The sequence below is a fragment of the Lichenostomus cassidix genome, chromosome 1Aa (assembly GCF_008360975.1).
Source record: "Lichenostomus cassidix isolate B80296 chromosome 1Aa, HeHo_3.0, whole genome shotgun sequence".
NCBI lineage: Eukaryota > Metazoa > Chordata > Aves > Passeriformes > Meliphagidae > Lichenostomus > Lichenostomus cassidix.
In genome coordinates this window covers 47,294,938-47,320,178 of record NC_139480.1, presented here as the reverse complement: position 1 = coordinate 47,320,178, position 25,241 = coordinate 47,294,938, and the positions used below count along the sequence as shown (strand labels likewise).

The 25,241-nt window shown below is 51.0% G+C and overlaps 3 protein-coding genes across 4 annotated transcripts; 2 read left to right on the top strand and 1 right to left on the bottom strand.

Moving 5' to 3' along the window:
• The first annotated feature begins 1,723 nt into the window (after positions 1–1,723).
• Positions 1,724–12,618, top strand: WBP2NL (WBP2 N-terminal like). 2 transcript variants are annotated; one of them, XM_085048323.1, is made up of 8 exons: positions 1,724–2,779; positions 6,171–6,279; positions 6,877–7,012; positions 8,245–8,337; positions 9,077–9,286; positions 9,681–9,809; positions 10,124–10,200; positions 11,060–12,618. In XM_085048323.1, exons 2-8 carry the CDS (start codon positions 6,256–6,258, stop codon positions 11,105–11,107), a joined length of 717 nt encoding a protein of 238 aa, XP_084904449.1. In that variant the 5' UTR covers positions 1,724–2,779; positions 6,171–6,255; the 3' UTR covers positions 11,108–12,618. The 2 variants fall into 2 exon arrangements, with proteins under 2 accessions (XP_084904449.1, XP_084904444.1); XM_085048318.1 differs by lacking the exon at positions 1,724–2,779 and adding an exon at positions 2,982–3,126.
• Positions 12,619–13,293: 675 nt separating this feature from the next.
• Positions 13,294–18,415, bottom strand: NAGA (alpha-N-acetylgalactosaminidase). Its single transcript, XM_085048273.1, has 8 exons — positions 18,171–18,415; positions 17,638–17,812; positions 17,325–17,502; positions 16,956–17,050; positions 16,117–16,278; positions 15,437–15,634; positions 15,107–15,250; positions 13,294–14,881 (listed from the first exon to the last, which is right to left on the bottom strand). The coding sequence occupies exons 1-8, from the start codon at positions 18,332–18,334 to the stop codon at positions 14,702–14,704; spliced, it is 1,296 nt and encodes a 431-aa protein (XP_084904399.1). The 5' UTR covers positions 18,335–18,415; the 3' UTR covers positions 13,294–14,701.
• A 124-nt stretch (positions 18,416–18,539) lies between these two features.
• On the top strand, positions 18,540–25,140 carry PHETA2 (PH domain containing endocytic trafficking adaptor 2). Its single transcript, XM_085048328.1, has 3 exons — positions 18,540–18,946; positions 19,899–19,995; positions 20,528–25,140. Exon 3 carries the CDS (start codon positions 20,536–20,538, stop codon positions 21,346–21,348), a length of 813 nt encoding a protein of 270 aa, XP_084904454.1. The 5' UTR covers positions 18,540–18,946; positions 19,899–19,995; positions 20,528–20,535; the 3' UTR covers positions 21,349–25,140.
• Positions 25,141–25,241: the final 101 nt, after the last annotated feature.

Here is a 25,241-nt window from a genome sequence, read left to right as displayed (position 1 = left end):
TATCTTGCCTGGGGGGTGTTGGGTGGGGAAGGATTTCTAGGGGCATGGATTTTGGAGGGGGGAGGTGTGGGGCATGCTGTGGTCCTGTTTTTATCACTTGGAGACATGGCAAGGAGAGACTCCAGGAGAGGTGGTGGAGTCAATGGATGCATGTTTCAAGAGATGTCAGCAGAGATTTCTCTTGGATCTTCCATGTAAAGGCAGCTGGTTGGTCTGAGGGCATGGTGGCCTGACATTTTATCCCCTTTTTTTGCTGTGGCTTCCCAAGGGGAAATGGCACCTTGGAATGGGATAGATGAGAGAAGACTAACACGTTTTGTGGTTCAGAGCAAGTGACTGGTGGGAGGAGATAGAATTAGTTCTTGGGCTGTGGCATCTGTTTGAGAAGCACTGAATTACTTGGAAAAATAGATATATTTTCCAAAAGAACCAAAATCCATAGGAAAAGAACATGTTCCTGATGCAGAGGGTGCATTTGCCCTGCCCAGCAATAAGGTCCAAAGCCATGCTTGTGTCACAGGCATTTGACTGTGTGCAGATCAGACCAAGCTGTCCTGGGGTCACCCCACCTCATGGGGTCACCCCATCCCACTGCTGCAATCCCTCATTGCAGCAGTCTCTCTCCACCAGCACTGAGCAGGTCCTGGCTAACCTTCCCCCCACAACATGGCCCCTCTGCTGTGGGAGCACAGGGAAGACAATGCCACAGGGGGTCCCTGCTGGGACCTCCCCCAGGGACAGCTCCACTTGCCATAGGGCCTCGAGGATCTTGGAGGACTGCAAAGAGCTATGGATTGAGAAGCACTGGGCCAGGGTGTCTCCCCTGATTTTAGGGGCACAAGAGATACCTCTTCCACACCCTCCTCATTGAAATGGGTGCATTTGCTACTGCAGCAGTCTCAGTGCTGTTTTTCTGCCCTCTTACTGTCCTGTGTCCTCCACTCCTGTGCTTTTCTATAATTTCCTTTAAGCCCTCCATAGCTCTCTTCCTTCCTTTCTTTCCCTATCTCTCTTTCGCTGCTCTTTACCCTTTCTGTCTCTCCTTCATTTCTCCAAGTACTTGAATATTCCTCTTCTCCAGGCTGTTTCCTCCCTCTCCCAAGCTCTCACACTTTCTTAACAATGTGCTTTTGTGTCCTGTTGAGAAGCTGTTGTTTTACCTTTCCCTAGAGGGGATGGGGAGGGAAGCTAAAGACCCTGGAGCAGAAAGAGGTGCAGCTTTCCTGAAGACTACATGCTTGTGTCTAGCTGGTGTGTCAGCTGTTTTCTGGATGTTCCTGAGCAAGGTCAAAAGTGTCAGGGCCGTCTGGGCAGAAGGAAGGAGGGGAGAAGACCAGAGATGTCCTGAGTTTGGCAGTGTCTGCCTGTCTCTGCATGTCACACGGCTGGCAGGGGCTGTCCCTACCAAGACACTTAAAACACACATGTGGAATGCCATGGCCTGGGATGGCAGCGCTGCGAGTAAGGGGAAGTGCAGGGGGGGTTGGGATGGGGACTGGAAAGGTTGGCACGGGAGGAAGGAAGAGGGAACAGCAAATGAACAGCAGAGGACTCAAGTCAAGCTTGATGTTTGTTGACAGAGCTGTACAGGGCCAGGGTTGGGAATAGAGTTCTCAATGCCTTAGCAAAACTGTCAAGAGCTTATGTCCATCTCGTGGCTTTCTCTGGTGCTGTCACTGCAAAGCAAAGGTTCTGTTCACTCTCACTCCCACCTGTCCACCACTAGGATGTGAGGGCAACCCCAGCCCTTCCTAGTCCTTTCACCGCCCACATTCACAGCTCCTGGTGTTCCTGTGTGCAGTGTGTGCATACAGCCTTGCACCCCCTTCCCCCTGCACCAAACCTCCTCAGTCCTGCAGGGAAAAAACGCCTTGTCACTGGTGCCAGCAGCCATGGACCCTGCAGAAACCATGCTGCCACACAACCAGCCCTCCTCAGCCCAAGGACATCAAAGACATGATCCTCATCAAAGACACCACCAGGGCTCTGCTTCTTCACAGCACTGAAGCATGAAGCCACGCTCCATCTTCTTCACCCTGGACTGCAAAATGGTAACCTTAGCGACTTTTGGGCCCAACCCAGGGTTATGGCAGAGAGACAACACTGCCCTGCTTACAGCAAGCAAAGCAGACCCATGCAACAGAAGAGAGAGACTTTCCTTTGCCTGTAATGTGGATTTCAAGGACAAGGCTGCGTGTTTTGCCCTGTAGGTTTAGGAACTTTTATTAGTTTGTAATAACGTGGTTTTTACACCCTGCTCTGTAACTTCTTGTCGGATCACAGACTGCTTCTAAAGGATCCGTAAAAGCTCGCCGAGAAAAACAAGCTCAGGTACTCCTCACTGCCATCTGCTCCTGCCAATATCTACCAACATCCCAGCTATCTACCAGGAAGTCTACAAACGGCAAACACAACAAAAATCCCACGTATGATGACAACGGGAGATGCTGTTGGGAAGAAGTGTCTGTGAATGGATGAGCTGGGAAAGCCTGGATCGTGCGCCAGCAGCTGAGCCCCACGATGAGCACAGCGAGTCAGCTGCTCCCCTGATATCCCGAGTGACACTGCAGAGGGGAACAGTCTGAACCTGACACCAGGGGTGCCCGCTCAGCGCATTCAGAGGCTCACGAACTAGTCACCAGACAAGCCGTTCGCCAGAAAAACTTTGCTAAGCGCGGCAAATCCTGGACTGAGGCAAACCTCCACTGAGGCAACCGCGGTAGCGAACAGTCGCGGTTGCGCTGAGCAGAGCGAGCCGGAGGAGCGAGCAGGGCTGCGTGTAGGCACCAGTGTCTGTGGCTCGTTGTGCGGCCGGGCGCGGGTCGGGCACGGGGCGCGGGGCGGGCACGGGGCGAGCATGGGGAGCAGGCCGGGCGGGGCCGGCGCTTGTAGCGTCCCGCCGCTTGCAGCATCGCCACCGCCACCGGCCGCCATTAAACCGACCCGGCGCCGCCTCGCTTCCGCCTCGCTGCCCTGTCACTTCCGCCCGGGGAACGCCGGGGGGCGGGGCCGCGCTGTGTGACGTCACGGCGGGCACGGGGTGAGGGGCGGGGCCAGCGCGGCAAAGATGGCGCTGAACAGGAACCACTCGCAGGAGGGAGGTGTCGTCATCCCCAACGCCGAGAGGTACCGCGCGGGCTGCGCGGCCGGGACGGTCCCCCGAGCCCCTGTCCCCTCAGCAGGGCCGGGGTGTGCGTTATCAAAGGGCTCCTGGCAGGGTGGGACGGGCTGGGCGAGCGGAGGGGAGCGGGCCCGGCTGGGCGAGCGGAGGGGAGCAGGCCCGGCTAGGGGAGCGGAGGGGAGCGGGCCCGGCTGGGAGAGCGGAGGGGAGCGGGCCCGGCTGGGAGAGCGGAGGGGAGCGGGCCCGGCTAGGGGAGCGGAGGGGAGCGGGCCTGGCTGGGAGAGCGGAGGGGAGCGGGCCTGGCTGCAGCCCGCAGAGCTGCCCCGTGTTCACGCGAAAGCTCGGCGGTCCTTAAAGCGTCCTGGGTGAAGACTGAGGCTTCCATCGCTTGCAAAAGCCAAGGAATTGACTTTTTTTGCACATAGTGATGTCAGAGAGGCAGAAGCTACTTACGTTAGGAGTCCAGATCGCTTGATTTCGTAAGTAAGGAACGTGAATTCAAAGTTGCTCCTCTGCTCCTCTTGATGGAAACACAGCCGGCCGCTCAAGGCTTGCCCTCGCTCCCAGTGGGATTGACACACCAGCTTAAAGCCTCGGGCTGCGGTTTGGTGGTGTTCGGGTGCTCCCAGCGTCCTGGCAAGAGAAATCCTAGAAACTCGAGGCCCAGTAAAGGATCGAAGTAAAAAGATCAGAGGAGTTGGTTTGGGGCTGGTGATCAATGGGAAAATTACACTCCAGAAATATGCTCCACGTAGTGTTGGGTTTGGAGCTGACTCCTAATACTTCAGTCAGGGAAGTCCTCTGACATGTTGAGCTCATGCTGGTTTAAAGGAGATTTCTCTGTCCTTGAATCCAGGGCATGCATCAAAAGCAGCGTGGGCAGGAGGTCAAGGGAGGTGATTCTACCTCTCTGTTCCACTCTGGTGGGACCTCACCTGGAGTGTGCATCCAGCTCTGGGGTCCCCAACGTAATAAAGATAGGAAACTGTTGGAGCAAGTCCAGAGGAGGCACAAAGTTGGTTAGAGGAATGAAACACTTCCTCTGTGAAGACAAGCTGAGAATGCTGGGGCTCTTCAGGCTGGAGAAGAGCAGGTCACATGGAGACCTCAGGTCCAGTATCTGAACAGGACCCACAGGGAAGGTGCAGAGGGACTCTTCATCAGGAACTGCAGTGCTAGGACAAGGACTAATGGGTACAAGCTGGAAGAAGAGAAATTGAGGCTAAATATTAGGAAGGAATTCTTTACTGTGAGGGTGGTAAGGTACTGAAGCAGTTTGCCCAGAGAAACTGTGGATACCCCAACCCTGGCACTGTTCAAAGCCAGGTTGGATAATGCCTTGAGCAGCCTGGCCTAGTGGAAGGTGTTCATGGCCATGGCAGGGAGGCTGGGACTAGGTAATCTTTAAGGTCCCTTCCAACCCTTGACATTGTATGGTTTGATGATGTCCAGCCATTCTTTGAGGTGCTGCTCAGTCACAGGTGAGGGCAGCGTGGTTCCACAGCGTGCACAGCCTCCCGTGACAGCCCTGGACAGGCATGCAGGTGCAGACCAGTTCAGCAGCCTAATTTAATTACTCTCTGTGGTGGTTGCTGCATGTTATTTGCTTGTGTGAGTAGCTGCAAAGCAGTAAATATTACAATGACTACATAGAAATTCTTCCCAGTATGGCAAAATGATGTGAAACACTGCTACAGGACGTGATTGAGGAAGTGTTCTGGTAAGGTTAAAGCTGTCAAGAAGTTGGTTTTATTTAGCTTAGAATAAATGTTTCCCTCTTGCATTTTGTAAATGGAAAGAGCTCTGCTGTGTCATCAGCCTGTCCCTTCCAGCCAGTCTGAGACTCTGCATCTAGCTTGGCTGTGAAGTAATGTCCCAGTAGAATGTCTTGGTCAGGTTGTTTTTTCTCATCAAAACTAGACTTTTCAGTGTCTTCATTCTCAGGTAGCTGCATTTTTCAGATACATCTGCAGTGTTCTTCTCTTCCCTAAAGAGCAAACACCCTGAAACTACAGGGCTTTTGGTTGTTTTCCCACATGCTAGCCCTGCAGATTCCTCCCTTCCCCAAATAATTGCACAGTTTCCTGACTTTATTTGACTTCCACAGTATGTTGAGCAGAATACATAAGGATTATTTTAGATCCAGCCTGTTCAGCCTTGTGTTGGTTTAGGGGTTTGTCACATTTTTCCCCATGCTCTTGAACCATAAAACACGTCAGAGTCTTCCACCACTGTAATGTGCTGAAGGTTTATCACCTCCAAGGTTCTTTTGTTTATTCTGCAGATTTTCTTACTATGTGCTGTGTTTAGGATCTGTGCCATAGGTTCAATGACATGCTTTCCCAAAATGACTCTTCCATTTGTTTCTGAAAATATGTTTAATTTCTCATGCACCTCCACACCCCTGACCCTGCAGGGTTCACGGTTCTCATCTGACTTGGTGTCATTAGCAAACTCTGCTAATGTTCCCATAGATATCCAACAATAATATCTTTATTGCTGACTGCTTGTTTCATTCTTTAGCGTGGTACTGTTTACTACAAAAACGTACTTGAGTCACGTGAGCCAGGGTCAGCAGTGAGGGTTTCAGTGCAACCACTTCCTCAGTTTGTCCACTGGGTGTGGTGCTACAGCAGGGCTGTTTTCCAGTGCAGTGGGTTTGGGAGGGACGATTGCTCTGAGTTACACCTTGGTGTCAGGGGGATGGTTTCTGACACCTCAGCCCTTTCTGTGCCCTGATCTGTGGGCTGAGGCTTTTTGTGTGCAGAGTTGAAGTCCTCAGTCTGACAGCTCTGGAGACAAAAAAAACCCCTGTTATTTAAAGGTGCCCTTTGTGAAGGAGGAGCAGGGCTTGTCTCAGATGAGAGAATGAATTCTTCCACTCTGCATAATCATCCCTCTCTGTTCAAAGTCAAAATGGTGGGGCCCACAGCAGAACTTTGGGATAATATTGAGAGTTTTGCTGTGCTATTCCCCTCCCTGTGTGATGGGAGTATGTGTGGGAGCTGTTACCATGTTTGTCTCCAATCTGTCTGATTTCCTGCTGCAGTGTTCTCAAACAGTGTAAAGATGTGGAGCTCTCCTTCAGTGACGTGACAGGCAAGCCTGAAGTCTTCAAAGGCACCAAGAAAGGAATGCTGTATCTCACCCCTTACAGGGTAAGTCTGATGTCAGCAGGGCTGCTTCTTTCTCAAGGCATCTTGTAAACTTTAGACCAAAAACCTAGTTGATGATAGAAGGGATTTTTGTTGTGGAAGGAACCACTGGCAGCACTAGGTAGGAGAAAGGAAGGTGGAAATAGGATCGTTCATACCTATGTCGCAATCCCAGTTTCCTACAAAGGCACATGCAGTCCTGGAAATCACTTTCTAGAGAATATATTTCATATAATGTGTCAGTCAATAATACTTTCTTTGAAAACTCGTGTAGCTTATCCTTAAAAAGCAGAACAGTCAGTCAATAATACTTTCTTTGAAAACTCGTGTAGCTTATCCTTAAAAAGCAGAACAGTAAAACTCTGTAAAATGTGCAGGTGTGTTTTAAGTGGTTTATTATTTTGGAATATACATGCTTCAGGTGAGTGAGCCATGTGCCATCAAATCTGTTGGGGATCCCCAGTGTTAAAGCTGTGCAATAATGCAGTGCCTACTCATACTAGAGGTTACCTATTTTTGGATGTTGATACAGTGAGAACTCCACAATCACTCTTTCTATTGAATTCAATTAATTCAGAAGTGTTCCCTCCTGTCTTGCAGGTGATCTTTGTGTCCAAGGGCAAGGATCCTATGCAGTCGTTCATGATGCCATTTTATTTGGTGAAGGGATGCTCAATTGAGCAGCCTGTTTTCTCTGCTAATTACATCAAAGGACAGATCCAGGCCGAGGCTGGAGGTATGTGCCTGTGCTTTGTAGATTAAACTCTTCCCAAGTGTCACAAAGCCTTTTTTGCTGAACACCAGACAGACCAAGTCACCAGTCAGTGCTATTGATAGACAGAATTAGAGTTAGCAATCACTTTTGACTTGGGTATTGTTTGCATGGATTTGGGAATCTGCTGTCCATCATTGATTTAGCTTTGATCCCAATTTGATCGTGGAGCTGCAGTAAGACTTAACAGTGGTGTTTATGACCAGACATGGGGAATTGCAAAAGATAAGCAAGGATTGAAAACATGGCTTCTGGTTCAAGCTGTTTCCCTCTTCAGCCCTGGAATTAGTTTATGTGGGCTTTGGTGGCATCTGGAGTGTTCATGCTTTCTGTTCGTAACAATGTTTTAAAGTGACTGGGTCTTCTGGGGATTGTGGATCAGCCTGCTTTCTTGGGCTGAAGTCATACTAAGACAGTGGTTTTATAGAGGTCAATCTCCAAAGGGATGACTTTATCCATGATGGACTCTTTTGTTATATTTCTATACTTTATTTCTACTTTGTCCCCAAGAGACTCTCTCTTTTAACTAATTTAATTGTTAGACAAGAAAGATAAATCTTATATTTGACTTAAAAAAAAAAAACCACCAGAAATCAAAGCAACTCCCCCCCCAAAATGCCAAAACCCAAAAGCCCCAACAAAACAAAGCACTCTTACTTATCTTGCAAGACATCGCCTACTTGATTTTTTTTCTGAAAAGTTGCTGTTATACCTCAGCATTTAATAATCTGTCTGAACTTCTATGTGTCAGTGAGATTAAAGATGTTGCATTTTATTTAAATCCTAGCTTGAGTTGCAGATCCTGATCTCAGTCCACTGAGGTCATCAATAAAACTTCATCTGAGGGCTTTCAGTTAAAATCCTCAGTGAAATAAATGTTCGTTCTTTACACTGTTCATTATTAGGTTCCTTTAAACCTTTCAGGGAAGAACAAAACAGTCTTTTATCTAGAGTAAGCTGTTTCCACATGACCATAACCTTTAAAGGGTAAAAAAAAATAAATGCCTTATCCTCTTGAGATATTATTTTGGGGGACATATCATAGCAGTACCGTGACTCTTTATCCCTGGTAATAAGATGCAAAATAGTTTTGAAATAAATAAGAAAACAATAATTGACACGTAAATGATTTTGCTGTCTTGGCTGGTACTGAGGAGATTAATAATCTGCTTCAATTCTTATTCTCTCTCTCCTAGGTGGCTGGGAAGGGCAGGGGACATTTAAACTGACTTTCAACAGTGGAGGAGCCATTGAGTTTGGACAGCTGATGTTCAAAGCTGCTTCTAGTGGTAAGGGATTTTCAGATCCTCTGATTCCCCCATGGTTGGCTGAGCCAGTGAGCAAACTGTGCTCTTTCTGAACTTCAGGGGAAGAGAGCTACCCTATGCCCTCTTCCACAGCAAAGTATTTTTTCTCTTTCCAGGAGAACTTTTGTTTTTCCTTCCAGTCCTTTCTCTTTATTTCATCTTAGTGCTTTGTGCTGTCAGAATATTCTAGGGCTTGTGCTTCTGAGGTTGACCACCTTTTTCTACAGAACCTTGTTTCTCCTGGGAAGAAGTTGAAATATGTGATGGAGAAAAATTGCTTCACTTACCTACCGTCAGCCCATTTCTATAATAGTGCAGTAAGATGGGAGAAGTTAACATTTGCAGAGAGGACAAATAGGTTTTAAAAACTAATTTCTTTTTAAAATTTTCAAATGGAGGGAAAAGTACTTTTTTTCTGATAAAATGTGTGTTTTAAAATGTATATTTTTTCAGAAAGAAAGCTTAAGAAAAGGAAAAAAACACTGTACTGATATTTGTTTTAGAGTGGTCTTTTCTTCAAGCAATGGAAGGGTTGTATTTTTGCAGCTGGTTTCCTTCAGCGCCTTATGACCAATGCTTTTCAGGCACAGTACTGTGCCAGGACTACATAGTGAATCTAGATCAAGGGAAGCAGTGCTGCATTAACATGGCTATTTTCATTTTATTCTATACATTTAGTTTTAAGAAAAGATGTCTGGCTTACTAAACATGTGTTCCTCAGCTTCCAGTGGCGTTCCTCTCCAGAACCCTGGCTATGGATACACCCCTGTTCCCGGAGGATACGGACCTGCCCCCGGGGGCTACTCACCTGTGCCGGGAGGCTACCCTGCCCCTCCACCACCAAACGGGCCATATCCCTATGCACCACCTCCCATGAACGCCTATGGACCAGCTCCACAGCCCATGGGATATCCATACGCCCAGACTCCAGGTTTGGAAGTTGTGTAATTATGACTGTGATATTAGCTGTAAAGAAATGACAGTGGTATGCTGAGGGTTACTGTAGTTTTGTCTCCATCAAAGATCCTCGTCTTTGCGAAAATCTGTCCCATGCTGTTGATCACACCCATGTGCCACTATAGTTCTAGCTGCATGGGAATGTGGTTTGCAAATTGTGCTGCTGCTTGGTAGAGAACTATTGCCTGCTGACGTGACAGGCATTAGCAAATTATCAAATCCCTGCTGTCTGCATTGCTGCCAAGCCTGGAGAGCTTCCCTTACCACTCCTCTTGTCCAGAGCTAATGTGCTGTCAGGCCTGTGAGCTCTCTCCCCTCTGTCCTGTGGTCCATGGTCCAAACCATCAGCCTGATGTTCTCTTTTTCAGGTATTTACCCACCACTTCCAAACATGAACCCTGTGTATGTGCCACCTCCACCGCCCTACTCCGGGCCATCTCCTGCAGGACCCTCAGCTCCCTCAGCTCCCCCAGCCTGGGTGAGCCCAGAGACACCAGGTAAATGGGACTGTGTGATTGCCAGGCTCTGGATGCAAAAGGGTGTTTGGTGGCTTGGGCACAGGATGGGGTGGGGAAGCTGTTGTTGCAAGAGCTCCAATGTGGGGAGCTGCTCAGCCCTGCACTGCACAGCTTGTGGTCAGCCCTAGCCAGCTTTCCTGAGCTGCTCTGAATTCTAACCCAGCTTGCTGCAGTTCTTGTCAGCTCCTTGAGCCTTTGTTGGCTCCATGGAAGAGTTGTGGCTGGGCAGAAGGCTCTGGGGCTAGAGCCATCACTTCAGATATTTAAGGTGGCTTCTTTTCCTTCCTTTCCAGGAGGCGGTAAGGCCATGGAAGCTGCTTCCAGTGCATATTACAACCCTGCCAACCCCCACAATGTGTACATGCCCATGGTGAGTACAGTGCCTGCTCCAGCCTCTTCTGTCACTAGCAGAGATGGTGCTTTGCTTTCCTAGCAAGGTCCAGTGTACATTCATGTCGAATATGCACAGAAAGCATGCATTTTTCTGGGAGGGAGGCATGGATGTTGGTCTCAGTGTTAAATTTTCAGTCAGGAAAGGAAGAGGACCTTAAGATTGGTCCAGTAACTGCCATTTACTACCTTTCTTACTCCTAAAGGCAAAACGGACTTGGCTGGGCACAGAGAATACACATTGCTCTCTGCATCCATTGGGCCTGAAAATGAGAGTTAAAGAAAAACAGGTCACTTAAGGATGAGAGCATATGGGTTTCTATTTCACTTTCTTTCTGGGCTGCATGGAGACTGGGAGTTCTCTTACTGTTCAGTCAGTGGCAGCCAGTAGGTTGTCTGTAGCCTCCACCTGCTACATGACAGTCTGGCTGTGCCCTTGCTTGGCTCTGGCAAGCTGGAGACTGATGGAGCAGCAAAGCTGGCCCTCAGCCCAGGGCTTGCTGTCTGCTGGGTCAGAGCTATGAGCTTCCACAGGGACAAAGCCTTGGAAAGGAAGGGAGGATGGTAATTAAAACAGATTAAATGGTCCATTTGCAATAGACCATTTGCTACCTGGTTTTGAGGGGACTTTCCCTGGAAACGTTGTAGAGACAGCATATATCACAGAGCATAACTGTTACTAGAGAGGAATGGAATGATGCAATTACATCTTAAACCAGAGTACTTGGTTCTGTCTGTAGCTCACTGCAGGGCAGTCATTTCTAGTGAACCAAGCCTGGGAATGCCTGGACAGAGCTCATCATAAAACAAGTATGATTGTTTACTGTATCTCCTTCCAGGATCAGCCACCTCCTTATGCACCTCCTGAGGACAAGAAGAACAACTAACAGAAGGAAATTGCAGCCAGCCTCCTACATTCTCTCTCCCTGAAGACAACTTGGCTGCTAGTACCCCTCAAGTTAGCATATCTCTAGATCTCTGTTTCTCTACAATAGATATAGTGCTGGGCAGCTGAGCACCTGCCCTCCTTAAACATTGTCAGTGGCAATACAAGGCAGAACAACAGCACATTCCTACTTACTTGCTTTATCTGATGGGGTCAAAGGACTAACCTTTTGCCCTGCCAGTGGCTTGAGGAGAGAGATGGACTTCTTATTAAACCATATCACATCACTAATCTAGGACTAAAATGTGAAGGCTCTGGGATCTTGTTGGAGTAAAACAACTTGGAATGTCAGACTCTTGACTTCTGAAGCACCATCCAGGAGGAGGGGTGCAGAGAGCCGTGAGGTTCCCTGCATAGATCCTTGGGTGCCCTAGAAAGGCGTTAAATTTCCTTAAATTCTAGCGCAAGTCAGTGTGAGATGGGACTTTGGAAATCCTGTATCTTGCTGGAAGTGTGTGGCATCCTGGACTAACAGTTGTGGGGTGATGACCTTGGGAAGTGCATTCTAAGAGATGCTGAAGAATTTGGCTACTTAAGAGGGAAGGGGATGAGACCCAATCTGCCTGTCTTTGTAGCCATTGAATAGAGAAGCAAAGAAAGGTGTGCCTCAGGGCACTGAGGTCATAGACTGGCAGGCCTGCTCCAGGATCAGTCTTCCTTTCCCTGTCCAAGCAGGCCCCATATCTGTGCAATGATCCTGTGTCAAGCAGCCATTCCTCAAGTGTAATGGAGTCAAGAGCTGCACAGGAGGCTGCCTGCCTTGGAGCAAAATGTGTCACATTAGGAAGATGACCTGGCACTAGCCTTGTCAGGAGACAAGTCCTGCAGCCCTGGCTCCCTCTGCTGAGCAAGCTTGTGCTGTGTCCTACCTCCACAGGGGAAAACTGGCCTTCATCTTTTCCTTCAGCTGCTGGAGCGAGGCTGTGTGTGCCCACATCTCAGCAACGTGGGCAGCTGGGCACTGTAATCCCAGAGTTGGTTGTTCAGAGGTGCAGTGCACTCAGCTGGGAACTGCTGTCTGGGTGAGAATTACTATTGCTTGGCTCTCCTGCAGAGACTCTGGCTGCTCAGCCACATCCTTTCCTTTCTCCTTAGGACATAGTGCCGTTAAACCTTCTCTGAAGAGCCTCTAGTCTGGTGGAGACCCTTGTGATCCTTTACATATAGGGTGATTGTACTTCTTCCTACAGCCTCCCTACCTTCATAGCAAGGGGAAAGGAGTGTTTTCCCTCTTACTTCCCTGTATGGCAGGGCTCTTCTGCAAGTCAGGTTTGCACAACCTAGAAGTCTGAATTTCTAAAGCAGTTCTACATGGGGGGAAAGTAAGTTTCCTTATCTATAAACTCTTTTTCTGAGTTAGAGATACTCTAACAACTCTATTTAAAAAAAATCAACCATGAATGTTTGTAACTTTTTGAATTGCACTTTAATACAGGAGTGTTGATACCTTTATCTGCCAGTTCACTGTTGTGTGTGTGTTGTGTTGACCTTAATTCTTGGATACTGCACAGAAGGCTGGAATGAACTACAACCACTACTGCTGTTCTCTCAGGTCATCTGTGGATCAGAATCTGTGGATTCTCTCTCTCTGCTATGTGGCTAAACTGGACCTGGAGTCAAGTAACTGGGGAGAGTGAAAAAGGTGGGGTTTATCCCCTTGCTTCCTGCGAAGGGTGTAGGGCTGGCTGGTGCCTATTTGTGCCCAGGTATCCAGAGCTGGCACATGTTCTATCACTGCACTTAGGGCATGCCATGTCACCACACTGCTGCTCAATGAGCTGCATTCATAGCACCTCTTCTATGTACATTACATCAGAGGGAAGGCCTTTAAAGTCTTTAAAAGGAACTCCTTGCAATGTTTTTCCAGCAGTGGTAAAATAAATATATGCTAAGGGAAATGGCCCTTGGCTGTGGACTGTAAAATCTGTTTTCCCTTTTGCCAAGGAATGCTGCTGCCCTGCTGAACATGATGTACCTACTGGAAAGTCCCTTCCTACTCTGCATCAGTCCAGTTTCTGACAGGAAACCAGTTCTATTTCTTATCATAGTTGTTCCTGTTTTGAGGTAATTTCTCTGTAATCCTATGTAAACCAAGAAGCTACAGCTAGCAACTAAAACACGAGAGTCTGTGATCTGCTTCCCTTTATTTCAATCAATTTGCCTCAATCACTCCCCAAGAACAAAGCCAGCTCCTTGTTTTGTTAGCAAGTTCTTCCTTTTTAGAACTGCAAGCGTGTTCAGTATCTTGACCCTGCACCCAGAGAAAGTTTCTGGAATGGCCTAGAATCAACCATTTGGTCCTGCAGGAACCAGAGTGAGCAGATTACCAGGAATCCTCTCGCAGCTGAGTAGAAAGAAAATTTTTTTTGCCTAATCTAAAATGTGGTATTTCCCCAATCTGAGACTTAATCTTGTGTCACCTAGAACTCCTCCATAGGTAGTCTGCTGTATGAAGGTGAAGCAGCTGAGGGCTTTAGAGTCAGTCCTGACAGTCACTTCCAGTTAATTAGTGCAGGCTCCTCCTCAGGACAGAGATGTGGATGTCGGTGCTCTTGGGAGAAGAAGCCTTTCCCTGAGAAACCCTGAGGTTTCAGCCTGCTGGAGTAGGACCTGATTCTCCTTTTAGCAGAAATTCCCTTCTAGAGCAAGAAGGATGGAACTTCCAGCTTGGAGGCACCTGTGACTATCTCCTAAGCAAAAAGACCACCTCAACTGAGCATCAGCATCTTCCTGCCAGCACTCCTACACAACATGCTACGGCTCTGCAGTTTTGGTGTGAACCACAGCACAGCTGCTGGGGTCCAGCATGGCTCATGGAGATTTGTGCTCTGTTCTGCTGTAAACTGCTACCAGAGGGGTTTTAAAGCACACTGGCATGCGTGCTAAGCTGCAGTAGTGCTGGCCTCTAGGATTGTGGCAGAAGGATCAAGCCTGCAAGCAAAGCTTCTCTGCACAGGACCAAGAGCTCTTGGTTCTGGTGGGATACATGGGAGGGATGCAGCCCTGTTGACAGCCCCTTATTCTAAACCAAGCTGATTATAGGAAAAGAAAGAAGGTGACCAAGTGTGATCTTTGAGGTTAATGCCATCACACACCTGGGGGGTGAGGGTAAGGGAGAAGGGGATGTCACAACCCTAGGAGATAAAACAGCATCCAAAGCCTTTCCAAAGGTGTAGTTCAAATAGCCCCTGCAGCAGTCAATAGTGCCCAGCTCAAAGCAATGAAGTTCTCAGGTGTCAGAGGTAACAAACTTCACCAGTGGCTGGACTCTACTTGGACGGCATCTTCCACAGGAGGATCTCAAAAAGCTTTGCAATCACCAAGGAATTATGCTCTGCACACCCTTAGGCAGTGGGCAACGAGAATTCCTGATTTACGCAGACTGAGCAGACATGATCAAGCTGGTACCAGGGGATGGGCATGCCCAGCACTGCTGGGGTCAACAGCAAAAGGCACTTGTGCACTGAAGAGCCACATGTCCTGAGGTCTCACAGCTCACCCTGGCATTGGTCCACACCCCATCTGCTGCACCTTGTCACAGAAGGGTTGGGCGGAAACCCTTGCCAGGAGCTTGCTGTCTGACATAGTGGGGTTGCACCGGCAGTGCTACAGGACGGAGATACCACATCACCACCCCTGAGGGGTTAATAACAACTGAGAAGTTGTCTGCTGTTTTTAAGGCACCGATGATCTTCCCAACAAACACATCTTGTACCTGAAAGAGAGAGATGGAGCTACCAGCATTTCGTCGGACCTTTCATCCTGGAGTCCAGCTGTGGTCACTGACGTGGCATAGTGGGACAGGGCACAGCAGTGGGCAACAGGAGAGTGACCTGCAGCTGCCCCTTCATCCCTCATCCCCCCCAAAATGCACAGAGAGCTAGGATCCGTGTGCCCTGGGACTGCCCTGCTATGTATGCAGTGGTCCAGTGGGGCTCACCTCATACACAGCATCCTCAGGGAAGTGGAGCTTGGCCAGGCTGGTGGTGTAGCGGAAGGGCATGTCTGTCCTCCGGCTGAAGAACACAAGGGCGCTGGCAGCCTGGCACAGCGGACGCACAAACACCTCGATGTCGGATTTCTCCTAGGGGTGGGGATAGGTGGGTGAGGCAGAGTTGCTAGAATTTCTGACTGCCCTGTGGGACTGCTACACCAGTGGCCCACAGCTCTCCTGCTCCTTTTTCTCTGCATTGCTTCCCTCTCCCTTCTTATTTTGATGCTCTGTGCTACTTCTGTCTGCTCTCCCAAATGCATCTGCTTTCCCCCTAACCTTGACAATCCTGCGCCCCTGGATTCCCAGGGGGTCCTGGTTGATCTGGATCATCAGGCGGTTCTGCAGGATCTCCTTGGCACTGGGGGAGATGGTGCGCAGATCCGTGGACATGAGGAGCGGAGCTGCCATCACTGTCCACAAGGCCATTTGGGAGCGTGACTGCTCGTAGCTCAGGCCAAAGTTTCCAATGATGAGCTGGAGGAGAGATGGTGAAAAGATGGGAGAGGAAGAAAAAGGTTAGAAACTTGTCTGCTTGTCACCCTTGGTGATGCTGCTTCCTGCTGCGAGGGAACACACAAGTGAAACCTCACACACACTTTGGCTTCCCCTTAAGCAGTCCACCACTACCGCCCGCCACCAACACCGGGAGATCTCATCCCTGCTGGCAACATAATTCAAATGCACTCATCAACACCCTTTGTTTCACCACCATTTCTTCTCACGCTGTGCAGGGAAGGACAAGAACAAGAACACTTGGAGAACCTGACAGGTAAACTCAAGTGGTGAAGGGTTCATTGCAACCACAGACTTTTCCCACAGCTTAGCCAAGGACAACACCAGCTTTGCCTCTGCAGCAACAGAGCTCCTGGTGCTCTTCCTCTGCCCTGCCCCTAGAAGGGGATCCCTGGAGATCCTCATCCCCAGACAGGGTTAAAGCACCCACCACCCAGCCGCACCATATCTGGGTCATTCCAATGACCGGGCCCAGCTGCCGGCTGCAGCACATCCTGGTTTGTGAAGAACCAGTCCACAATGGAAAGTACACTCTCCCAAGAGTCCTGGATGTCGTCGTAGTTACGCCACAGGTTGCAGATCTCTGTCAGGATAGTGTAGTTCACCTGACAAGGAGAACAGGGTCAGGCAGGAGGGAAAAAAGAACCAGTCTGCAAGGTGGGGGAGCAGGGGCAGCACTGTTGAATTGTTGAGAGCTGCACTGTCCAGAAAGTGTGTGAAAGACAGAGGAATCTGGAGAAGGGCAAGGAGGGAAGGGCAAGGAGGGAAGACAAAGTCATATCTCACTATGACTGGGCACATCCCAGTATGATAGGATGTCTGGCAAAACAGCCACAGAGGCCATGGGGAAATATGATAAGCTATCAGCTACAAGAATGAGGGCAGCTCAGAATTGACTCAAAAAGTGAAAGAGGAAATACGTGAGTGCAAACAATTCTCAAGAAACATATACTAGGAGAAATATCCTATTTTAAGTACTGAAACTAGACAGGATTGTCTCACAGGAACAGACTGTCAGGACCAACCCCACACCATCTGTGTAGGGTGGAGAGGGTACATCCCAGAGCCTTCTTCCCACAAACTGCCATCACCTAGCCATACTGGGACCCTCAAGTGTCCCCAGATGCCTGGCAGGAAGGCCTCATTCCCTCTGGGGACCTGCAGCACCATCCAGGGGTGGAGAAATAAGCAGGATGTAACACCCTGCTCCTGGAGCTCCAACAAGAGCTCCTCCAGGGCACAGGGGAGATGGGAATCTGTCAATGGATAGGAACACCCTCACCTGGGGGGGGAGACCCCCCTGATATGCTGGCCAGCTGCAGGAGTAGACGATGGGGCGGCCCGTGGCGTTCAAGGCCCTCGCCATTTCTGGGTATCCTTAGGGAGAGAAGATGACAACTGGTGAAGGGGGTGGCTGGCAGCAGCCCATGTCCAAGGAGCAGCCTTTGTCGCAGTCCACCCAGCAAGGGGAATCCCAGGCCAGCCTGGCTTCCTGCCTTACACCAGCTCCAGGGTGCAAAAACTTTTTTTCCCGAAGAGTTGCGATAGGAGACTCAAGGGAAGAAATGGCTGGCCAAGTGTTTCTGCAGAGGGCCAGCAGCCCCAACCAAGGCAGCAAGGGGAGAAATGCGAGAGGCTGGGGAACTGTTACCCTTTGCCTGCTCCTCTGCAGTTGAGTAGCACCCATCCAGCTTCAGCATGTCCACACCCCACTCTGCAAAGGTCTGGGCGTCCTGTTTCACATGTTCCAGCATGGTGCCTGGGTAGCCCCCACAGGTGAAGGTGCCCAGGTCACCGTAAATGCCCAGCTTCAGGCCCCTGGCATGGACCTGTGAGGAGAGGAAAGCTGCAAGGAGCAAACGAAGGGATCCAAGGTGTCTCCCAGATACCAGGGTCATCCCAGCTCTCCCACCACAGTGGCATGAGGACACAGAGATCCCCAGTGGTCCCCAGCAAGAACTCACATAGTCAGCCAGAGCCTTAATTCCGCTGGGAAATCTCTTGGGGTCGGGAACCAGCTGTCCCGCGGCGTCCCGCTGCTTGGCAGACCAGCAGTCATCAATGTTGATGTACTCGTAGCCCAGCTCCCTCCAGCCATCCTCTGCCAGCCGGTCTGCCATCTCGATGAAGAGCTGCTCGCTGTAGATTGACAGGACACGGCAGGCTGAGACCCCTGTGCCTCACCAGGTAAGGTAGGCAGAGGGATTTTGGAGTTAACTGGGGGCTCTGGAGGGCTGGTCTGGGCCACAGGAGGGTCTCCAAAGCTCCCATTTAAACCCTGTCCGTGTTTATTGACCTCAGTGAAGGGGAAGCGTTTGCCCGAGTGCCTGGAAAGCCTGGCCACATCCTTCTGCTCTGGATGCTCTCCGGCCCAGAACCGAAGTGTCTGAGCCTCCTGCCTCCTATGCACCAAGCATCCCGGGATCCCAGGGACGCAGACGATGCCAGAGCCATCCCGGGCCTGAAGTCCGACTCGACCGAGCCCCACCCCGCTAACCTGATGCAGTTGCGGGGATCCTCCTGGCAGTCCACGTTGCAGCGGAACCTCTCCCAGGACATCCAGCCCATGGGAGGAGTGCGAGCCAGCCCGTTCTCCAGGGCCACGGAGGGCAGCGCCAGCGCCAGGGCCAGGAGCAGCCCGCTCAGTACCATAGTCTCCATCGCTGCCTCCGGGACACAGAGCTACTCTCCCGGCCCCGGCCCGGCCCCGCTCACATGATGCCTCCTGCATCACCTGACCGACCGCCCACGCCTCCCTCCCGCCCCCCGCCCGCGGCCACCGCGCCCCGCCGGTGTGGCACCTACGGTCCTGTGCCCCGCAGTCCTGACAGCCCAATAATGTCGCCCCCTGCCGCACAGCTGCACCCCCTCAGTATTGCACCCTGTCCGTACTGCACCCCACTGCTGCTGCACCCCATAGCACTGCGCCCAGCCCGTACTGCCCCATGGCCATCGCACCCCACTGCAGCTGCAACCCATGGCTGGCACCCTGTGCCCGCCGCCCCCGTGCCTGCTGAACCCCAACAGTGACTCTGGGAGTGGGGGGTTGAGGCCACCCCAAGGTGGGGACCCGCGGAGGTGTCGGGCGGAGCGAAGGGGTGCGGAAGGACGCGGCTCCGCTCTGGCTGCGGCGCCCCCCGCCCCCCCGCTCCCCCGCGGCCGTCGGCGGGGCGGTGCTGCCGGCGCGGCGGGACGGCCCCGGCCGATGCCGACCCCTCCCCCGCCCGGCCGTGACAGGGCCGCGCTGCCCCGCACCGCACCGCCGAGCAGAAGGTGAGCCGGGCCGGGCCGGGCCGGGGTCCCGCCGTCGGAGGGCAGACGCTGGGCAAGGGCCGGGTGGCGCCGGGGCAGGGCGGCGGCGCGGCGGGGGCGGGTGCGGGTGCGGGGCCGCGGGGGTCGCAAGCACACGACGAACGCACACACGGAGGGGCACACACGCACACAAAGACACGCAGCCCCATTGCAGAGGCGTGCACCCGTACACAAAGACGCAGAGCCCAGCTCTGCACACACACACGTGGGACCCCCGCAGCCCCCTCGCCTCAAGGCGGGCCTGGGCCGCTTTGGCTGTCCGCAGCCCGGCTGGAGGCTCCCCGGGACAGAACAGCCCTAGGGAACAGCCTTTCCTTGTGTCTGCCTGGGGGCCTGTGCGTTTTTCACCTGGGGTCGGTGCCCCCGTGTCCTCAGCCCTGCTACACAAGCCCTGGTGAGAGAGAAGGGCTCCGGGAGGGATTCCGGATGTTGCTCAGCAGTGGGGAGCTCCTAGTGCCCAAAACTGTTCGAGGAATGGTGGCTGTGGTTTGTTTTCTGCATATTTCTGTGTGTGGAGTTTTAGCAGTTGGAAATCTTTTTGCAGTTGAACAATCCACAAAGGCTGTGCTGGCTCTGTCCTCCTCAGCTTGTCGAGTCGCCTACCACAGGGCCTCCACAAATGGGGCAGTGACAGCTTCTACAAAACATATATTTTTTTTCTTTTCATAAACCCGAAACAAACTCACACAAGCCAGAAAACAAAACCACAGGGGCACTGGCCTGAGCTGGGATAGGGTTCAGGCTTTGAAGCCAGTGCATGTGCCCCCAGTTTTGCCATCCTGGTTTCCAGAGCAGCTTGTCTGCACTGAGAATCTTGGCTTTCTAGGGTGGGAGTGATGTGGCTCTCAGCTCTTTCAGTCTCAAACCTTTCTGGTTCATAACTCTCTCTCTGACACCTTTTCCTCCAACAAAGGATGGGGCTCATCATGCTGAAGCTTTGGAGACCCTCAACAGGGGAGCAGCCTGGCCAAGGAAGACAGCAAGGGGTTGCAGTCTGACCTGCACAGCTGGTACGGCACCTTGCACCCCACTGCTAGTGAACCTGCTGGAGCTGGGAGCTCTGCTGCCCAGAGGGTTGCTGGGGGTGGGTGGGTGGCCCTGAATGGAGACAGGGAGGAGGGAAAGGGTGCAGAAATGGAAGTTCCAGAGCCCTTGGGTTTGAAACACTCTCCTTATCCTGCCCTCTAATAGAGAGCAAAATGAATGCCTTGCAGGCAGAGGCAAATTTCTTTGATGTGTCCCATAAAAAACCAGCAAAGTAGGTCACTTGTGGAATAAGAAATGAAACAGCAGTGCTGGCATTCCCAGAGAAGGCAGGTGTCTGGGTGGTGAGGATCAGGTAGTGACCTCTTCTTTGCAGCAGCGAAGAACCAGCCTGCCCTTTGTAGGGGTACCTGCTGGGTTAGATGCTGTCCTGTATTGGTGGCTGCTGGAGTCGGGGCTGCTTTTCCCTGGGGACAGGATCAGGTCTCTTCTGGTGGGAACAGTGACATGCTCCTCACACCAAGACAACCTCTTCTCCCTCTCTTTCTCTGCTCCTAGGTGAGGCAATGAAGCTGAATGAGCGGAGCGTGGCCCACTATGCCACCTGCGACTCGCCCGCCGACCATGCTGGCTTCCTGCGCAAGCGGGTGGAGCGGCACCACCACCATGCCCACCACCTTGGCACCTCCTACCAGCGCCGCTGGTTCGTCCTCAAGGGAAACCTCCTCTTCTACTTCGAGGAGCGGGAGAGCCGGGAGCCTGTGGGGCTGGTGGTGCTGGAGGGCTGCACCGTGGAGCTGTGCGAGGCTGCCGAGGAGTTTGCCTTTGCCATCCGCTTTGATGATGCTGGCGCCAGGGCTTACGTGCTGGTGGCCGACGGGCAGGCTGCCATGGAGGCCTGGGTGAAGGCACTGTCACGGGCCAGCTTCGACTACATGCGGCTGGTGGTAAGGGAGCTGGAGAAGCAGCTGGAGGAGGCCTGCAAGAGCTTGGCCGCTTGCCGTAAGTCTCCACGGAGGTCCTCCTCCTCTGGCAGGAAGAGGCATCTCTCCAACCCTGCCTTGCTGCCTCTCCAGGAGAAGCCCACCACCCTGGAGAATGGTTACTCCACGTGGGGTAGTGGGGGTTGTGTGGCCAGTGGGGCCACCTGCACTGACCATGATGGAGGGCAAGTGAAGCCCCCACCCCTGCCTCCCCGCCGGCGCTCAGCTGCCGGCAGTGCTACAGGATCCCCAGCACCTGGCCTCTCACCAGCCATGCCAGAGAGCCCAGTGTCACCAGAAACAATCTGTTTCTCCAAGCTGCACAACTATTATGGGCAGGAGATCGCGGTGCTGAGACGGGAGTGGCAGGAGAGGCAGAAGAGGGGACACCCATGACTGGGGGGTGCAGGACGCAAGTCACTGGCCAGCTGATGCCCAGCAGCCTGTCCCACAGGTGGGAAGAGTGAAGTGAGGGATGCTGCTTGCCCCCTGCCCTTGTGAGTGGCTGAGTGTGCAGTGTGTATGCTTCACTTGGGAGGGGCTCAAATCTCCCCTAAACCTCGCATTTCATTTCCATGAGGCTTTATACTGCTGGAGAGTGTGTAACACCAGGGGAGCCACCTTTATTTGAACTCTCTCTGCTGGAGACAGGAGCTGCCCAAATCAGCATGTATGCAATGAACCTCAGCCAACGGGCTTGGCCACTTGCTGTCCTGACATGGTGGATGCTTGGGGTGTTTCATCCCCTACCTCTCCTTCACCACTTTTGTTTTGTTTTGTTTCTCAGTGTGGAAGTTTGCTTTCGGTCAGTGCTTATTACTGTCTGTGGTCTTGTGCCAAAGTTCTTCCACCTTTATTCTTTTGCAGCAGATAAGGCTAGGCTCTTACGAAGTGCCTCTGATGGGCCACTGGCCCTGGCGCCTCCAGCCTTGTGCCTCTCTCACTACAGCACATGTGAGCCACTGCAGCTGTTGCTGGCCCAGCAGCTGGGGCTCTTGCATTGCTCTTTTACTTTCATCTGCACTAACCTTTCTCTCCGCTAAATCCTTCAGGATGGTGGATATCATGGTCTTGCAACTGTCTCTTTGAGTGCTCATACTCAGCAGCAAGCCTGAAATGGAGACACTGAGCTTGGCCTGAAGCCACAGCAAAGACACGAGGAGCTCCCCAGGGCTTATCTGGACTCTGTCAAGCAGTAGCCAAGCCTATCAATATCTCTGGCTCAAGGTTTTCCTGTTCCACAACAGGGATGCTAAAGCCTCTTTGCTTGGCCAAGAGTAAATTTCTCAGCCTTTTCTCAGACCACAGCCCCTGCAAAGTGCCATATAGGGCTCAGTCAGCTTGTCGGGCTGCTTGCCCAAGAGGGTGGCAAGAGCCACAGTCCTGCAGGGCCTTTCTCAGTGTTGTGCCTCTGCCCAGCTTCCCGCAGTGCTGTGCAGTTGGATGAGAGGCTTTGAAGGAGTGGGGAGGAGGAGAGGGCCGATGTCAGGAGTAGTGAAGGTGTGTGAGTTACAAGTAGCAATGTTTGCAGTGTCTGGGCTTGCCTCTCCAGCTGTATTGCTGCCTTCTACTAAGCCATCATCTGGCCTGCCAGCACTTCCCTCTGACTTCATGTCAGCATTGCTTGGCAGAGATCATGCTGCAGCTCATCCTGTCCTCCCAGCAGGCTGGGAGGGCTGCAGGGAGGCATGCCTGTTGCCTCTCTGTGGAAACAACTTGTCAATCAGTAGGTCAGAAACCTTGGCCACAAGGCACACGGTACAAGTAGGTGGGTGCCAAGTCCAGGGACTAAAACACCCTTGGGATGGGGTTTGAAAATCTCCCTTATCCTCTTGGTAAGGGCTGCTTTTCAGAGAAAAAAAGTATGAAGTAGTTGCATGCTTTCCATCTAAAAATGTTAAACCTGTTTTTATTGTCCTGTTTTATTAAGGAAATTGTCCTGTTTTATTTGCTAGGAAAGCAAAAGCCCATTTCAGGTCATGACTAGCTGGAAACTATTTACTTTTCTGGACTTAAACATGTTCAGCTTCCTACTTTGCAATAGCCAGTACAGATTGCCAATGCAGAAATCAAATTAGTTCCATTAACTCTCGGTGCCTTTAAAAATACCTCTCTGGTAGTTTTGGATTATGAGCTTCCAGCCTCCTGCCTAAGTATGGCTCAATGGTGTCTTAGAGGAAATCAGATCTGAAATTAGATCTTACAAATATAACTTTGGGCAGTGAGAGTGTAACCTTCATTTGTGAGTAACACAATCCAGTCCTCTCCAGTTCGTGGCTGTATGACTCCACAGTAAGGGCTTTCAAGTTTGGGAGGATTATTTTTGTTCTGCTTTTGTGAAAACAGTTCAGAAAAATCAGGAGCAGGTGGCTATGAGGCAAGACCCAGGCTTCATCAGAAGCTCAGCTGGTTGGACATAGAGGCCAGCTCTGCCTCCCTGTCTGCTGCTTGAAGAGTTCAGTGCTGCAGCATTCCTGGCTGCAAATGTGTCCCCCTCCTATGCCAGGACAGCAGCATCAGGGGATTGTGCTACCTGGTGCCTCCTTGCTCTGAGCATGGGTATTTTGGGATGAAGGTCAAATTTGTCAAGCATTTTCCTGTGGTTATTTTTTAATGTAACAGAGAGAATATTCCTGATGTTTCAGATTAACATAAGGCAGTTTGACAGTAAAGATTCAACTTCCAAAACAAATCAAAATATAGTGGCAATTCCTACATGAGACCCTAGAATTCAGAGCGAACTTGAAAGGGAAAATAAATTAACAAAGCCAGTTCTGTCAGAACTGGAATGGGGACAGTATTATTCATTTAAGGGCAGTTTCACTTTTAAGAAGCTTAGTTTGTTTTAATAAGCCAGGATTGTGCTCGTAACACAGCTAAAGAGCTTATATTTAATTCTTTAATCTGTCCCATTCAAATGGCACAATTTCCACGCTGCCTACCTTTGCGTTAGCACATATCCCAACTAAATCCTAAATCCTGCAAAGGAGGCGCTGCGCTCTGCTTTCCGTCTGATCCCGTTTGGAGTAATTTTGTTTTATGCTGCAGTGCTGATGAGAAAATGGCTGAATCCTGATCCACATTTGTGCTCAGCCCTGCCATCCATGGCTGGGCCTTTGCTAGGTCTCCACAGCACAGGAGGTCGGAATTTCAGCTTCCTGAGGTTGAACATTCAGCTGGCTAATGGAGCAGCCTGTCTGTCTTTCTGCAGCCAGAGATTGTTACAGGAAAGGCAGAGTTTTCACTGCACATTGTCCCCAGCAGTAAAATAAGACTGATTGCCACCCAGGGTTTTTCTTCAGTCATTCATGTTTGGACTGTTTCACCTCCCACCTCCACTTTCCCTTTCTAGTTTTAAAAATTGAGACTGTCAGGGCTGCACAAAACAGGTTCCTTGGCAAAGGGGGAGCTGAACACTAAAGTTGAATGGGTACTTTTCTTAAAGTACTGAAGCAAGATCCTTTTCTAAGAGTTTTCTTTAATGCAAAAGCAAGGAGAGAAAAGTGCTAAAATTTGAAAGAAATTGAAGACTGAAAGAGGAAGGGCAATTCTGACATCGCCTTTGTAAGCTGTGCTGAGAAGAGCTCCCAATCTTGCTAAAATAATTGATGAAATCCTTACATTTTTCTGAGGCTGGCACTTCAGATTTGACCCCTTGATATATTATTTCTGCACATCTTTTTCTGTAAGAGTGTGGTGTGTTCCACTGAGTCCAGGTGAAGAGTAACCTGAAGGTTTTACCCGTGCTCACTCCTGGCCGTGTGGTGGACAATCATGACAAAGATAATTTTGTGCTACAGTAGTCACTATTAGTGAATAGTACATGGGGCACTGACCCCTCAGCATTACCTCTCTTGGCTGCCTTTGCAGACAAGCTGAAATAACCCCAATGAAATCCAAAGGGGCATTTTTCACCAGCACCAAACTTGCGTTCTCTCCGCACAATTACCTGGAAAACACTACCAGCAGCTCCTGACTTTCCAAGTGCTTCTTTTGTAGATAGGACGAATTGTTCTTTTAGGAGGCGGTTTTGCATGCGCCTTTGTTTTACACGCGGAACTTGTATCACACATTTCATTACTTTGTTTAGAGTTTGTTTTACGCGCGGGACTTGTATTGCGCATCTCATTGCATTGTTTAGAGTTTGTATTTTATGCCGCGCAGCCGAATAAAGCGGTGTGATTTGTAGCCCGTGCGCTGTCCGTGGAGCCGTGAAGCCCCGGGGGTGTGCACAGCCCGGCCGTTCCCGCCCGCCCGCTCTCCCCTCACGCCCTCTCCCCGGGAGAAAC

Coding starts and splice junctions, on each gene's coding strand:
- PHETA2 (XM_085048328.1), top strand. CDS start 20,536: ATGAAGCTGAATGAGCGGAGCGTGGCCCACTATGCCACCTGCGACTCG.
- NAGA (XM_085048273.1), bottom strand. CDS start 18,334: ATGGAGACTATGGTACTGAGCGGGCTGCTCCTGGCCCTGGCGCTGGCG. Junction 17,503..17,637: donor TTAAGGCTCTGGCTGACTAT/GTGAGTTCTTGC, acceptor CTCTCCTCACAG/GTCCATGCCAGGGGCCTGAA. Junction 15,635..16,116: donor ATTGGAATGACCCAGATATG/GTGCGGCTGGGT, acceptor TCTCTCCTCCAG/CTCATCATTGGAAACTTTGG.
- WBP2NL (XM_085048318.1), top strand. CDS start 3,068: ATGGCGCTGAACAGGAACCACTCGCAGGAGGGAGGTGTCGTCATCCCC. Junction 3,127..6,170: donor GTCATCCCCAACGCCGAGAG/GTACCGCGCGGG, acceptor TTCCTGCTGCAG/TGTTCTCAAACAGTGTAAAG. Junction 9,810..10,123: donor GGTGAGCCCAGAGACACCAG/GTAAATGGGACT, acceptor CTTCCTTTCCAG/GAGGCGGTAAGGCCATGGAA.